Source organism: Macrobrachium rosenbergii, chromosome 1, assembly GCF_040412425.1.
Source record: "Macrobrachium rosenbergii isolate ZJJX-2024 chromosome 1, ASM4041242v1, whole genome shotgun sequence".
NCBI classification, from domain to species: Eukaryota; Metazoa; Arthropoda; class Malacostraca; order Decapoda; family Palaemonidae; genus Macrobrachium; species Macrobrachium rosenbergii.
In genome coordinates this window covers 54,537,661-54,554,812 of record NC_089741.1, presented here as the reverse complement: position 1 = coordinate 54,554,812, position 17,152 = coordinate 54,537,661, and the positions used below count along the sequence as shown (strand labels likewise).

The 17,152-nt window shown below is 40.9% G+C and overlaps 1 protein-coding gene across 21 annotated transcripts in view; it reads left to right on the top strand.

Moving 5' to 3' along the window:
* The window catches only part of LOC136837769 (IQ domain-containing protein E-like), a 143,427-nt gene that overhangs the window by 64,830 nt on the left and 61,445 nt on the right, over nt 1–17,152 (top strand). For all 21 annotated transcript variants that reach the window (XM_067103267.1, XM_067103285.1, XM_067103284.1 and 18 more), the window contains one exon: nt 3,023–3,147. In XM_067103267.1, coding sequence (XP_066959368.1) covers nt 3,023–3,147 — 125 coding nt within the window. The remainder of the gene's footprint in view (nt 1–3,022; nt 3,148–17,152) is intronic.

Below are 17,152 nucleotides of genomic sequence, written 5' to 3'. Positions count from 1 at the left end.
ACAGCAAGAGAAACTTCTTTTCTAGGCAAAGGAGAAGAATGTCAAACTAGTAACCCGCTTATTCAAGGGGAGAAAATGAGGGCGGACATTATGAGCAGGAAAATCAAGTCCTCTCAACCAGAATGGACGCTACATCAGACGCCTGCAGAAGCATGTAGCACTTTGGGGACGCCAGTGCATGGATCTCTTTCGCCACAGCGCCAACGAAGAGACGGGAAACTTACTGCCTCCCCCATCAGATCCCGAGATCGACATACAGACGCGCTCCTGATGGACTGGTCCAACTTGGACGTATGCATTTTCCCCTTTCAAGATAATACACAGGGTACTGAAAATTTGTGTCACACGAGGGGACTGGAATGACCTCAGGCCCCCTTACTGACCGACAAGAGGTTGGTTCACAGAGGTACTGGAATGGATGGTGGACATCCCTAGAGCTTACCTCCTCAGAGAGTAGATCTACTCAAACAACCCCACTTGGAAAGATATTACCAAAACCTACAAGCGTTACTAGTAACTGCCTTCGACCATCGGAAAAACTCACAAGAGCTAGAAGTTTCAAGAGGCAGCCATGGCGCTATCGTAAGAACAAGGAGGTTATCCACCATTAAGGTATACCAATCCAAGTGGGAGGTATTTAGAGGATGGCAAGGACAACCATGTGTCCTCTTCCAATATCTCTGTAACCCAAATTTGTACATAGAGAACTTCACCAGCATGGAACCTAGACGTGGTCCTGAGGTTCTCATAGGGGAGTAGGTCTCATCCCTTACAGAGGACATCTTCAAGGACTACTATGAAAACTCTTTTCTGGTCAGTTTGGCCACAGCTTAAAGAGTTAGTGAGATACATGCTCAACAAGAATATAGACTATAGACAAGGCAAGGCAATCTGCTCACTGCAACTAGGATTCCTTGCAAAAATGAATACTCATCACAACCTCTGGCCCAGAATGTTCGAGATTCAATCTAACGGACATAACAGGGGAGGAGAGAGAGTCCTATTCTCGTAAGGGCTCTAAGGCACTACCTGGATAGGACAAAGGACTTAAGAAGAAATTCAGAAGGGCTTTGGTGCTCAGTCAAAAGCTCTCTGTACAGATGTCGAAGAATGCTCTGTTTTATTTTATCAGACGGTTGATAAAAGAAGCACACATGGAATGTAGAGAGATGGACCACAAGATTCTGAAAGTAAAGACGCATGAGGTCAGGGCAGTAGCACTTAAACAGAACAGGTCCCTGCAGAGTATCTTGGACACGACCTTCTGGAGAAGCAAGTCAGTATTTGCCTCTCACTATCTAAAAACAAGTTCAAACATTATACGAAGATTACGTTATACGCTGGGTCTGTTTTATAGCATCTAATTCAGTAGTGGAGAGGGAATACCCCTACAATCCCATAAACCAATACTCCTTTTTCTTTCCTTGAATTGAGAATTTTATGGTTGTTTGTGAAGACTGATGCAGTCTTCCGCAATCATTGGGATGAAAGTTCCTTGGTAGCTACTGGAACAAGGGTATTGAGAGGAGGTCTAGTCACATAGAGGTTATACACCGTTGACAGCCCCCTAGAGATTTTCAGCCCCTGGGTGAATCGCTGATCTCTTAAGGAATGCAGACATAATGAGGGAAACATTGAAGTCAGCTTCCTAACAGGTAGGAACCTAGAGTTGTTTTGCAACTTTAATTATATTATAATTCCAATGATGTTGGCTGTCTCTGACCTTCCACCAAAGGTGTCAGTCAGCTATATATATAACTACCAGGTAAGTTAGATGTTTAAAAATGATATTTTCATAATAAAATAAATTTTTGAACATACTTACCTGGTAGTTATATATAATTAAATTCCCACCCTCCTCCCCTCTAGAGACTAGGGGCATGGAAGATCTGAGGAATAGTTTGAATGGTTCCAGGTACCTGGGTAGAGGGCGTACAGGTGGTTCACCTGACTACCGATTGGCGATTGCCGTGAGTTTTTTAAATTCTGCCGTGACGTCAGGGACTTAAGCTATATATATAACTACCAGGTAAGTATGTTCAAAAATTTATTTTATTATGAAAATATCATTTTTATGATAAAGTTTTATATATACTTACTAAGTAATTACGAATTAAGCCCTCCCTCCTCCCCTCATGTGGAAAGAAGGGCAAAAACAATTGAATCACGCAGTTGAAGTCGCTCCTCTCTATCCCGAAAGTGGGCGGGGACTAGTCACCTACACCGACACTAGCACTACCGCAAATTTCAAAATTTTTAAGCTGCCGGCGAGTGAAACTATAAACAATGTAATTACTTGGTAAGTTTTATATTTATAAAACTTTAATTTATCATAAACATGTCTTTTTTAATCCTTTAGGTGTCTCGAAAACAATGTAACCTGCATTTTGATTGAGGTTTTCATAAAAAAACCTCCAAATTTTTACCATTCTGCCGTCTTGGCGCCTTATTAAAGTTCCAGTCTTCTGTCAGATTGGTGACAAAACACTGTAGCCCTGGAAATAGTTTTTGATGAATTTGAAGAGCAATGTAACCTCGGAGCGACGTAAGCCGAGTCTGACGTAACCTGGGGACTGCCTGTATGCGACTTCCCAAGAATCTACAACCTCATGCCAGAGCTGCCTTAGTGGATGAGGAAAATTTTAAGCTCTCTAGTATTTAATGATCAGTCACATACTGGTCTAGTACTGTATATTTTGTAATCCTTGATAAAAATGTGCTGTTCATTTTAGATGTTCAGTGCTGCCCCAAGTAGCTGTAGCCATCACTAGAATCAGCTTCTAGGTAGAGCTACTTCTATGTCTATTGTCATGATAAGGATTTAACAGGTTATGAGGGAGCCAGATACTTGTTGCTGCTACAGTACTATGTTGAAGCAATGTTGATTTATTGGTATAATGTTAAAATTTTGGGGCACTTTGATGAATAATTCTTACAATACAGTAGTTTGTAGTTCCAAAAATGAAAGTTGTAGAAATAAAGGTTGATGTTTTTAAGATATTTTTCTATTATATTTTTGCAGGCAAAAGTCTCTGAATTACAAGGAAGAGAGGCAGAATGGGAAAGAGAACGCTCAAGTTTGAGAGAACTTATCAACACGCTAAAGGAAGATCGAATGTTTTATAAGGAAACAGTACAAAAGAAAGAGTAAGTACTTTTATTCTCTTTTAAATATATTACATGAAGTAAACTTATATTTTCTGTTTTTTTTTTTTTGTTTTAGAAATTTTAGTTATTAGGCTATATTTGTACAGAAAGTTTACAGGTTATAAACTTGAGTATGTGCTAAATGATGCATCCATCTTTAGTGCACAATTTTTGTGTTATAATTAGATTATTTTATCTGACATGGTGAAAAATCATGTTTGCTGTTACATCCTAAAGGTTAAATAGAAATTTAATTTAGTGTATTTTCGTTAAATAAATACTTAACTGTGTAGAATGGAAGGTAGTAATTCCCAGGTTGGCTATTTTAGTGATTTTTTTATGCTCCTTGTAGGTCTTGGAAGTTTTCCTGATTCTGGTTTTTATGAGGCTTTTAGTCTATATGTTCTGAAAGTTGTAAATTTTATAATTTTTCGGGAAGTTAAACTCAGTTTCTTTTTCTGTTTGTTACGTCCTTCATCTTTTTCATTTTGACTTCTTGTAGATAAGGTCATTATGTCGTCCATTGCATTAACCTTTAAAAATAAAAGTTTGTAGGTTACGCATTATGTCAACGTGGGATTACATATATAGGTAGTTCCCGGTTAAGGGCTGGCTCAGTTATCGGCGATCTGGTTTTTCGGTGCTTGTCCAGCAACGCTTATTGGCATGGAAAATCTCCTTTTTTCGGTTATTGTCGATTTTCGCTTATTGTCACGCTGTCGGAATGGAATCCCCGCCGATAACCAGGGACTGCCTGTACATAGTGTAAACTTTGGATCTCAGTAATGAGGTGCTACTTAGAGTGTCTTTTGAGTTCTTCCCATGTTTCAGTTTTTTCTAGTTTTCTTAATGTTGTTTCTTCCAAGAGTTTATTACTTCTCTTTCTGTTGTATCAAAACTTCTCACTAGTTAACCATTCCATTTACTAATTTCTTTGTTTTTGCCTTTGGTTTCTTGTGTAGTTCCCCCCTCTCATAATAAGTAAACACAGAGTAAAAATTGTTGAGATTTTATGAATAAGGATTTTGAGCATTTGTTTGGAATTTATGTAGATATAGTTGTCAATGCAGGTTGTTATTCTAAGATTTAGAATTCATGGTGATTTACTTTATAAATTTGGCTAGCTTTCCATTATTTCTTAGCAACATGAGTAGAGAAGATTAATTATAAGCATATGACAAAAAAGTAGGAGAGTGTATTGATGGATAGTATGTTTTCCATCACAGGGTCTATGTCTTCAGTTCTTTTACTTTCATGTACCATACATGAAGAATGTAAATTGATTTCTTCCTTAAGATGCTTTTACTGTTGTAATGCATAAGTTACTTCACTAATGAAATTAGTGAAATTATGTAGAGGTTTAAACATTTGTATAGCTGCTGTTAGTAATTATGCTTCATCCCTATATTATAACCTTTGAAGTAAATAATGATAATTATCTTAACATAAACTTTTAGCTTCGTTGTGTTCATTGTCATGTACTGTATAGTATAGTGGTAAATGTGCAAAGGTAATAGTACAAGTAGTTAACACAAAGCCCCATGACTGATTGGGTTTGTATTGCATGATGATATATGATGAGTATTCATTCATACATTTTAAGCTAAAACATCAAAACAGTAGAATTGTAGCTCTGAAGTGTTGGGTAGCTTACTAGAAAATCAAGAGATTCATATCGATATGTGGAGGCTGATTATTGGAAAAGGGGTTCCATACAGTTTTAAGTGACACAATATGACCATGAACCAAGCATATTGATGTGGCAGGAATCTGAGTACCATTAAGTGTTACTGAGACACTTTCAGGCAAACTGCTATTCCTGTTCCCTTTACTTGGCCTGACTGTTTCTCCGAGTACAGGATTGTTAAATTTGAAAGATGACAAAGAACGGGTAGACACTAGTGGTCTTTGAGTATTCCCAGACACTGCAGATTTCTGCCCAACAGACAGAAATAGTGATTGTAACTATTGCGCAAGCAGTGCTTGAAAATTCCAGTTTTCATCATTTTCTGACCATTCTTTCTGAGAAGTTCAGATTTAGAAAGGAGACTGAGGGAATTTTGTATATGAGTGATGAGTTGGTATAAAAAACTAATATTGCAATACACTCCCTGAACACCTGAATTAGCCCTTAATCCCACTAGCCTGAACAACTCTCAATTACCCCTCCCACTATAGTGGGAATTTTAACAGCCAGTGTTACCAACGCTGCAGGTAAAATCTGTCACTTAAGCTACCATAACAAACGGTTGGTAACGCTGACACAAGTGTGTGCCGACACGCCCCTTTTTCGTCAGTTCCTTTTTTTTCGCGCTGCTGGAAGGTTGTTTCCTTCTGCAGTGCGAGGTTTTAATCCCATTGCCCAACTTCTCTTTGTATTTTGGACCTCTGGTGAAGACCTGGATTGTAATTACCAGTTTCTTTTCCTGGTTTTTCTGGATATCTTCGATGTGGAACGGCTTTTAGAATTGGACTCGCTGGTTCCCAGTCTCGATTGGTCATCATGGACTCTTTCACCTTCTACTACCGCTCCTTCGGCTTTGACGTCGACCTCGACTGCCCCTACGACTGTGGAGTGGATGCTGGAGCTCATCGTTTCTTCTTCCTGCCAGAGACGGATGAGTACCTTGAGACACGATAGACAGTCTGTCAGGTATGTAGGAAGGTTAAATGTGATGTCCAGACTCATTGCGATGAATGTTCCAATTGGAAGGCACAATAGATGGAGTATTACATTCGTCATTGCAAGTCTTTGGCTAGTAAGGGCAGCAGATGTCAGTCAGATTCTCGTTGCCTCTGGTGTCTCAGGCTTCTGCTACAGATCAGTTGATGGATTTAGCGAATTCAGAGGTAGTCAAACAGATAGAGGACAGGATTGCAGATAGTATGGAAAATTTAATAGCTAGTCTTCTTCAGCATTTCTCAGATAGGGATAGTAGTAGTGTTAGGATGTCTAATCCTTCTTCCTTTTCAGCTCCCCTGCCTGTTCCAGAACCAGCACTAACGGGTGCTGAGGGTAATGGCAGAACCGCAAGCCTCCGATTGGGTAGGGTCTGCCGGCCCCCTCGGCGCAGAGCAGGCAGTGAAGGAGTCCTTCCCCAACCCCCTTGTAGTATTGATTAATTTAATGTTGATAATGTTAGGATCAAGATCTAGGTGGGATAAAGGAGGATAGGTTTGGGTTTGGTAGTAAGGAGGAGGTATTAAGGGTGCAGAGACGTTCTCCTGGACGGGTTCCGGTTTCGGGTTCGAGTGGTTTTTGTGCTCTGGCAAGAGTTTCTCCTTCATCGCTTCTTTTTGGTCTGGCTCAGTCTCAAGAAAATGTTTCAGTTACAGTGGGATAGAATCCTTCTGCTTTTGCTCCTAACTCACTTCCGACTGTTTCTAAATCTCCTACTTTAGTTTCCCCCTTCCCTGTGTTGTCTACTCCTCCATCTAGTAAGGCAAATTCTGTGTCCTTTCTCGGCTTCTAAAGTAGTTTCATGGACCTGCAATTGGATGTATGGAATATAAGGCGATTGCTGGGTTTTTCGATGGTACAGACCTATGGTGAGAGGTTATTTTTTTTTTAATGTTTTCTCTAACATTAGAGAGTGTGTGACACAGTAGTGTCCAGAATTCATGTCGGATATGTTTCAGGATTATTGAGGGGGGCCAGATTCGGTGTATACCTTCTGCCCTTTTCGTTCTAAGTTTTCTTCTGGGTTATCTGTTGCTTCATCTCTTGCCCCCACATTCTCTGTTGCTCCCTTTTCAGTGTCCTCCTCGGCCTCTTCTTCTTCTGCTCCTGCCTTTAGTGCGGCTTCTGCATCTTCCGTTTTCCCTCCTTCGATTTTGGTTTTCCTCCCCTCAGGTAACTTCTTTTTTATGCGTCTGCTATTCCTCTGCCTCCCTACTTTCCTTCCTCAGCACAGTCTTCTCCGGTAGGAGCAGTTTGCGGACAGGTGAAAACCCAGTTTCGGCAGATTTTGGCCACAGGGGTCTCATGTTCCATCCCTTCGGGTATGCGCACCTCTTGCTTCTGCTTCAAACGGCTGTTCCGGTAGTATCAGGTATTTCACAGGGTTTTCCTGTCGCTTCCAGTTCGATCTTGCGCTCCGCTGTTTTGGCAGGGCTTGCAGTACCTTCTTCGAGCGGTCCGTGGCTTATCGCCATGCGACGGCGTAACTCTGAGGGTAGCTTCTACCTCTTTCATTCTCCCCCTCCTCCTTCATCTTCTTCCGTCCCTCCACAAGTGGTTTTGTTTATGATCCTCCCCAGGATTTAGCAAATGGGTTTGGCTACTTCACTTGTCTTCCCTTGCAATAATGGGGAATCAGCTCTGGGTTTTTTATTGGTTCAGCCTCCTTCCCGGCGGGTTCAGCTGTGTGGATTCAGCCTGGGTGCCCACTAGGTGGGTGCTAGCATTCTGGTTAGGTGGTCCGCTTATGACTCTTCATCGTTGTCCGGCTTGCTCAATGCCTCCTCCTTTGTCGGTCTTAGACCGCTCGACGCGCGGAACAGGATTCTTATCCGGAGGTGCAGGAGATTCTGGCGGGACTTAGAATGTCCTCTGCCAGCAGTAATCGACATGGACGATGCTTGAGTATGTTACTTTGTACCTCGCTGCAAGAGCGACCTCCGGATTTAGTCAATTCAGTTTTTTTTTTAGGATATTTATGATACTAAGCCAGCTTCTGCCTCTTTTTCGTGTTGGCTGGTTTGGTTCGATCGGGTTAGCCAGGCTTTGGAGGAGGCAGACGTTCGTTTAACATCAGTAGTGGCTTCTAATAGACAGCACTCTTCTCTCTCCGCGTAGGACGTTATGCAGTTCGAGGTAATCCTTCGACAGGTGTCAGGTTGCCATTCAACGAATTGGTAATGCAATCCTGTTTAAGAGTCCGGTGTCGTCTCGGCTCGTAGCGACTTCTGTTAGGGAAGCAGGTGCTTGGAGGATGTGTTGCGCAATCAGACTGAGGCTCTTGCGCACTCTTTCTGGATGCTGTCAAGTTTATTATAATGGGGTTCTAAAGAGTGACGGCTATGTCCCTTCAGATCCGTGGCTGTTGGCAGCCTAATAAATTTATCTCGAGGGGTCTGGCCACCAGGCTTAATGCTTTTGGCTTCGCTTCACGACGCTTGGGCGAGGAAAGTCAAAATTTCTATCTTGGTCATCTTCCTCTCAGTATCCGGACGTTCATAAGAGGGATTGCTTAGAACACCATTAGCCTTAGCTAATTCTTGTTCAAGGATGATGACGTAGCCAGTATGACAAACGTGGTTGCTTCTAACTCGTGTCTCCGGTGTTGGCAATTATGCATCGTCGAGGATACAGTGTTGAGGTATCTAGACGATTGCTTGATCCTTGCCTCCTCTCTAGAGGAGCTAGTAAGAGCAAGGGAATTCTATGGAATTCTTAACCTATTCAGATAAGAGGATTCTTTCTCTTCCTTTGAGGGTTTTCACAACCCTGGAGAGGATCCAGTCGGTGCTTCAGCAGATAGAAGGGTTCCCGTCCAGCAGGGAACAGTCAGTACCAACTTGAGAAGCTCTTAGGAGAATCTCTCTCTCTCTTTGTCTCCAATTCCAGGGTCTCGTGTCCAGATGCACTCTCTCTTCAGGTATGTCTCAGGAATCACTGGGACTTCCACCTTGAGAACGCCGTTGTAGGCGGGAGCGATTCTTGCCTGTTGGATCATGTGTGGTAGTCAGAAGTGCATCTGACAAGGGGAAGGTCTATTGACTCCCCTCTTCCCAATGTTCATCTGTACACAGATGCCTCAGATCAAGGTTGAGAAACAACCCTGGTGGAAACCCAGGCCTCGGGCCTCTTGGCGGGGGTGGGGTTCGGGAACGAGAGGAGTCGATAAATCTTCGGGAAAATCAAGGCTGTAAAGGAAGCCCTCAGTTGTTTTCAGTCCTGGTGCGCAACAGAGTAGTGGCTATGTTTAGCGACAGCGTAATTGCCGTGTTGTATGTTAAGAACTCGGAGGGGGAACAGGCTCAACAGAACTCAGTACTATAGCACAGAGAGTCCTGAGAGGGTGCGAAGAAAGAAAAGTGTCTTCTTCCCCAATTTATGTCGGGGAGTCTCAACATATGGGCCAATTCGCTAAGTTGCTCCCATCAGGTATTGGGGGGAGAGTGGACTTTGGCTCTGGAAGTAATATGTCAGGTTCTCCGGAAGTGGCCAGCAACTGTGGACTTATTCGCGACGTGATTAAACCATCGTCTTCTGGTTTATTTCTCACCAATGCTGGTCCCCATGACGATAGGCACTGAGGTGACGTTACAAATTGGAATCACATACAGGTGTATGCCTTTCCTCCATCTGGTCTCATTCATCAGGTAATAGGGAAATTGCGGGAGAGTGTCAAGACAACTATGACTCTAATAGCTCCCTGCTCGCCATGACACGCTTGGTTTCCGGAACTCATAGAGCTCCCTATGGAAGTTCCAATGTCCCTACCCATGCGAAACTTCTCTGATGACCGCATTCTCACTATTATTATCCAAACCCTCGCGTGCTGTACCTAGTTGCAGGGCGACTGTAGAGAGAGCCGCTAAACAGTCTGGACTCCCTAAAGCTGTGTCTAGATAGTTTTCATTTAGCTTGAGTAAGTCAACCCGTAAGCCTTACCAGGTTCAGCTGGAGAAGGTATAGAAGTTAGTGTCGTAAGGAAGGTCATTCCATCTCTAGACCTTCCATAGCCAAAATGCTGATTTACTTTTATTCCTTCAGAAAGTCAATGGTCTTTCGTATTCGGCTATTGCTGACTACCGCTCAACGATTAGCAGTACAATTAGTTTCCACATTCCTGAAGTTTCAAGTAGTAAGATAATCGATGATTTATTATGTTCTTTTAAGATTGAACGTCCTGTTTTGCCGACTCGGGCCCCCTTTGTGGGACTCATTGGAAGTACTTCAATATTTTTCTTTCGTTCCCTGCCTTTGAACCCATTAAAGCTATAATGTCAAGACACTGACTAAGAAGTTGCTTTTGCTTATGGCTTTAGCTTCAGCTAAGGGGTTGGGCAAGCTTCAGGCAGTTTCTAGGTTGGGTTCCTATGTGAGAAATGATACGTATTTGTCTGTCTTCCAGAATTTGCGGCGAAGACAGAGTCAGAGGTTAAAACTCTGCCTCATTCGTTTAAAGTTCTTTATCTGCAAGTGTTCGTTACTGGCGATCCAGCAGAGGTATCTTTATGTTCAGTGCGAGCATTAAAGTCTATTTATCAAAGGTTGGGAAACTCCGTCTTCTTCCGCACACACTTCTTGTCTATCCTAGGAATCCTTCCTGTCCACTGTCAAAGAATGCTATTAGTTACTTTCGGAGGGAGGTGATTTCCAGGCTTCTCTAGGGTTGTTCTTCTGTCGTTTCAGCTCTGTAGAGCCCCTGACCGCACAGTATTCGGAGTATATCCACTTCATCTTCCTTTCCCAGGAATTATTCACTGCCATCTATTCTGGAAGCAACTATTTGGAAGTCCATCTCAGTGTTTACCTTCTTTACTTAGACACGTTCAATTCACCTCATAGCGTGTAGCGGCAAAGTCTATTGTTTAGGGTGCGTTCATTTAGCTGATGTGGTATTCGCTTAGTGCGGAGGTTCGGAGGGTTATTCTCTTAGTCCACGTGTAGCGGTGAAGTCTATTATCTAGGGTGCGTTTATTTAGCTGAGGTGGTATTCGCTTAGTGCGGAGGTTCGGAGGGTTCTTCTCTAGTCCATGTTAGCGGCGAAGTCTATTATCTAGGGGCATTCATTTAGCTGAGGTGGTATTCACTTAGTGAGGAGATTCTTAGGTTAACCAGATAAAGGAATTCCTTTTACTCTTTAGACTTAGGCAACAGTGATAGTATAATCACATGAACTTAGGTTTAGTACGCTTAAGATCTTAGTCTTTGATAGTTTCTCTACGAGAGTCCAAGGGGATGCTCTAGTAGGCTAGGTTATTTCGTCGGGCACTGAGATATCTCCGCTCGTCGATCCTCGGGCCTTATCTGGAGGATCAGCGGCTCGGCACACTGCTTCATTTCCCACCATATGTGAGAGGCTATGAATAGCCACATGGGAGGTCGACGGACCAAGAGTACTGACCTGGCTGTCAATCAAAGTACTCTCCAACATGTCTCTTCACTGAAAGCATTGATTGATATGGTGAATGTATGACTAAATGGGTGTCTTATGCAGAGCAGATTGGTGAGCTACCATCTCTGTGGTTGCCAAAGTGGCATGCAATAGAATTGATCCCTCCTCCTCTAAATGTTGTTAATCAGGCTAATTGAGGTGTTCAGGGAGTGTATTGTAATATGAAAGTTTTCATAATAAACTAATATTAGATGCATACCCGAACACCTGAATGATTCACTTCCTATCCCCACATCAATTTTGACCTTGAATAAAGCAGTTGATGAAAACGGGCGTGTCGGGCGCACACCTGTGTCAGCGCTGCAACCGCTTGTTATGGTAGCTCAAGTGACAGATTTTACCTGCAGCGCTGTAATGCTGGCTGGTAAAATTCCACCAGTGGGACAGGTAAATGAGAGTTGTTTTGGGCTAGTGGATTAAGGCTAATTCAGGTGTTCAGGTGTTATTGCAATATTAGTTTTGTTGAGGAAAACTTCATTTTTTATTTGGTGGTAGGGTTGAGCTGTTGAATGCCCTATGGTGACAAATAAGAAATGAAGGATAAAGGAAATTCCATGGTGATAGAATAGGTCAGGGTAGAGGGTTGTTAATTAAGGCTGAGCCTCTTAAGTATGTAAAATAAGGTGCCATCTAAGTGTAGGTGATCACATAGTACTCACAGCTAGATACTATATATGTAAAAGGTAGCTGCTTAACCCTTGAGGTCTGTCTCTAAGAGTCAGTGTATTAATAAATGAAAGGGTTGAAAGTTTTAGAAGATGATGAGAATTATGACATATTTGTTCACTCCTAGCAAGTAAAACTAGAATGGTCCATGGGAATAAGTATTCAGCCATTTGTGTGTCAAATCTTGAAGATAAAATCTTGAAAAGTAGACTGGTACCTCTAGGTAGCTGTATTTAAAATGAAGTGATATCTGAATACCACATACAAGTAACAGAAGGGAAAAGAGCTCTGATTTCATAGACTGGAATCCATATCTGCTATCTCACATCCAAACACACTTGTATGTTTTAAGTATGATCTGCCTGAGCCAGTGAGACACAGTGTTCTGCATGACATGCTCATGAATATGGCTTATTGAGGCAAACAGTCTAAGTAAGTCACTTTTGAGATCTCTTGTACTCCTGAGATAGTGATGAACAGCTCTTGACTGGTCACAGAAGAACCTCCTCTCCACTAGTGGTAACAGAGGATAATGTAAGAAAGGTGAAGGCATTGGAGAGGTTTTTACTGCCTTTTGTTTAGGTTTTTGCTACAGAGACCACTACAAAGGCCCAGCCCTGCCAAGTCCAGCCTTTGGAATTAATAACTTTATCAGAAAAAATGTTTAACTCTGTCCTATCTGAAAATTCAACGTAAGATTTAGAAATGAAGCCTTCAAAGGGTTTTACAGGCAGTCCCCGGTTAACGGTGGGCTCGGTTAACGGTGGGCTCGGTTAACGGCGATCCAGCTTTACGGCGCTTGTTTAGCGACGAAAATCAGCAATTTTCTGTGGCAAAAATCACCGATTTCCGCTTATCGGCACCGATAAGAGGAAATCGGTGCCGATAAGCGGAACTCGCCGCCGATAATTAGGTATTGGTGCTGATACATACCTAACAGAGGCGCTGAGCAACTGGAAAATTGGCGCTTTTCAGCGCTTGATATTTTGAAATCGCCGATTTTCGGTTAGCGGCAATTTTCGGTTATCATCACACACCCAGAACGGAACCCCGCCTATAACCGGGGACTGCCCGTATATGGAGATTTGGTGAGGCTTTTTTTTTAACAGAGATGGATCAACTAAAGAATCCATGTCTTTTAGAAAAAATTCAAAGACTAGAGTTAGAGCCCCTCCTTGACCCTTGATGGCTAGAACGATAGCTTCGTTTCTCCTGATGAGCAGAAGAAAATCAGTGATTAGAGGAGTGCGGGTGTCAAGTGGATTTACAGCCCAGTGCCTACACCAGTCCCTAAATTATCTGCACTTGGCTGGGTAGCAGGTAATTGTTGAGGTTATTGCATAAGACTTGAAGATTGATGTAGCTGTTTTCTCTGCAAATCATCTGCCTTGAAAACAATACTTGATTATCTCCAGGTGCAAAGTTATATCAGTTTATAAGTTTTTAAAATTTTAGGAAATGCAGTTGAAGTAACAGTCTCCTCCAAGTTGAAGACATGTGTCCCTCTATACAACATGTTGTGGTTGAGCTGACCAGTAAATTGACAACTTGCAGTTGAAGTTCTTGAACAGGTCTGTAAGGGGCATCTCCCATAAGCGCCACAGGACCTCACAAATCTGCATGAACTCACTACTCTGAAGGTAGATCTTGTTTGCTAGACTGTGGCTGTCTGGTATGTCTTACCTTCTTGGGTAATATAGGTATGATTTCTACATTGTTTGCCTCTGTTCTAATGAAAATGAGTATGATTAGATCACAAAGTGACATGGACCTTGTGCCTCCTTGAAGAAGAATGGGAGACAATTGGGTACTGTTCCTTCCAATGAAGAATAGGTAATCAGATTAGTGAACTAGGCATAGACATGACCAGAAGTAAATTCATCCAGCAAAATGTCAAGTCTGAAGAGGAAGTGTAAACTTGCTCTCTTGTTACAGCAGCTTTTTACTGAAGGCAACTGTTTAGCTAATAAGTGATTATCTGTGCCAGCATGGTCTCCACCTTGAGAGACAGACAGAAGTCTGACATTTCATTCTAGAAGAAGTACCAGAGACTTATGTTGGGTCACCAATGGTAATTGTTAGAGGTAGTCTTAGAGTTGGAGGGAGAAGGCTGGGTACTGCTAAAACCCGAGCTAGAATGGATAGAAGTCCATTGGACATCAGATCAAACAATACTGGTAGTCCTCTTGGTCTTCAGTGACTAGAGACCCAGTCTGTGTGTCACTCTGATGCAGTGTCATTCTTTAGTCTCATAAAGTTCTGCATGGGAGGCAAAGCTAAAGGCATACCATATAGCCAACAATTTAATGGGGAGGGAGTAAAGATAAGCTGTAAATGTTTAAAGGGCACAAAATGAGAGGTTATTGGGAGGTAAATCTGCGGGCAGTGTCTTAGGAAATTCCTTTTTAATGCTTCAGTAGTTTTGGCAAAATATAGAAGACTTCCATAGCTATAAAAAGGCTGTGGTTATAGTGATTGTGGTTTCAAGAAAATGACAAGGTATTTCTGTCTGCTTTTGACAAGATGTGTGAGTTATCTATAGATGAATATTTTAACCCTTTCAATCTTAAAGGGTGATTTGAATCCAAAAAATTCTTTCATAGTACTTAGATGAGATTTCTCAGCATTAAAATCAATTGTATGGATCTTTTAGTGTTTAAAACATTTCTACATTGCTAGACATGATATTAACTCCCAGGAACATTAGTAGACACCATTTGTATGTCATCAGCTTTGTCAAAAGAAGACGGGTTTAAAAATTTGTTGCCATTTACACTGCATAAATTATATCAGCTGATGTGTGAAATTGAAATTAAGTGTATTTATGATGGTTTAGCATTTGTTAGTATTTTCCTAACCTTTGTGTTTTAGTTTATTTGTCAATTTTTGTGTTATGAAAATTGGGATAATAATATTCTTGCAGGATTTTCACAACCTGTGTTTTGGTCTAGCTTGAAAAGTGAAACAAATGAAGATATTTATAGTCTAACTAATGATACCATTAATATGAGTAGGTTGTTAAAAACTCTGCTGTGCAAGAGTTTTATGGTATGGTATTAAAGGTAATCAAATAATCCCAATTTGAGCTTCAGTACATGTGTTCCAGTTTAAACAATCTAAGATGAACTTTATAAATGTTGTAGGGTTGAAGATGTATATTTATTCAGGCCTTTCCAGACTTGATGACTTGCTGCCGGCTTTTTCACTAATATCTACCATTTTTGATTTGTGTGAAGCAAATCTGGTCCTTAATGGAGGACCTTTATCTTGCTGAATCAACTCAGTGTAGTGTTGGTGGTGGTAGAAACAAGGAAGAGCATTTTACCTGAGAGTCGGGATGGAACCAGATTCTTTTACGCATTTTCCATGGCAGAGGTGTAACAGCCTTACTAAGGAGATTCAGGACCTTATTTGGCCGATGAGTTTCATAAAGTTCAGGCTTGTTCAAAATCCTAAAGTTAAAGTCTTTTGGAGTAAGCCAAATTTGTCACTTATCTTTCTAAGAGTCTCAAAATTGTCAAGGCTTCTGTATGAGGCATTACTGATTTATATTTTTCCATAGGAAATGATGTGTTGAGTGAACTCTTACTAAGGCTGAGTTTCAGAATTGTCCTCCTGAAGTAAATCTGGATCTGATTGCTTTCACTGTGTAAGCTAGTTGATATAAACATAAGATACAAACCAGATTATAGTTTTTCAAGTTATGAAATCTTAAAATTTTAATTTCTTGCTGTACCTAATTGATTGGGAATCCCTGATATAGGACAGTATTGGTTGATACTTCTTATTAATGAGTGGTTTTGTTATTTTGAACCTTTATGTTTTAGTTCATACTGTTTCCTAGAAGTGTAAATAGACAGATACTAAGTTAGTTAGTCTAACAAAAGTTTTTGTATTGAAAGGAAAGCTGTAATTTCCTAATAGTTGGAGAATGGTAAACAGCTGTAGGATGTAGCTTTTTGTAGTTTTTTCTTACTTTGGTAATTGAATGTCTAGATTTAGTATTTTGATATAAATAAAAGCAGAATTAAGAAATAGAAATGTATTGCTGCAAACACAGATTCTCCTGCTTTAATTGTTTTGATGTGCCAGTAGGTGACGCAATAGAACATCCAAAACTGACGTAACTGCATTAGTCACTTGAATGTGCGTTAGTTATCTAGGTGGGCATTATTGTCATTCAGAAGCAAAAGGTCATTCTTCTTCAGGGTTAAAATTAGATAGAGAGGATGATGTTTCATGAGCAATATTGTTTCATCTATTTTATTGGTTTTATAAACAATATTGATTCACCCATTTTCATTGCTCATGACAGTACGTAATCAATACTGGTCTTTCATTGCTATGTATGATTGTTATTTATTCAGTCATACAAGATTTTCATTCTTTTTCAAAAAATACTGTTGAACACATCATATTGTATATATTCTGTTTCCCTAATGTCCCCAAGTCTGCACAGACAACTTGCTTGCATCTGAAACCAACCTCCTCTTGACTTTGACTGAAATATAGTTCAAAGAGCATATTCTTGAGCAGTGTTAGAAGAGGGAACAAGCAGAATCATCTTTCTTAGTAACTAATTCCATTGAATGTTACCTCTTTTGTTGGGAACAAAGTTATTCCCAAAAAACAAATGTACTTTATGTAGGACCTGTTAAGAAGAGCATTGAACTCAGTCCCTGAGACACTGCTTGTAGTATAGTAAACAGGCTTAGGAAGTGCAAGTGGTAAAGTGTATGAATAGAATATCATCCTACTGCACACATGTAAAATACATGGTCTCTACTGATCCTTACCATGCTCATGATGTACCATATTTGATGGCATATGAGACCCCCCTAATTTCAGAAGGGAAAATTTAGACAAATAATTGTTGTGTGTATACATGTATTTAATATTATTGAAGTATACAGCTATAGTATGGTAGAAAAAGCTTTGACAAAACATGGAGCAAGGACAGCAGGAAAATCTTTTAATAACAATTCTGCTGTAATTTACAAGAGCAAACAGAAGCAAATTAGGTTTAGTGTAAATATATTTTGTAACACCCCTCCTTCCTCTCTCTCTGATTGATAACTAACTCAACTGGAGGAGAGACAGCTTTGTATTCCCAAACAAACCATAAGAACACATAACCATTCATGCTGACTACCCTCTAGTAAGTTGAAGATGCCGCTGTAGCCAGCAATGCAAATATTTTTCTGCTATCA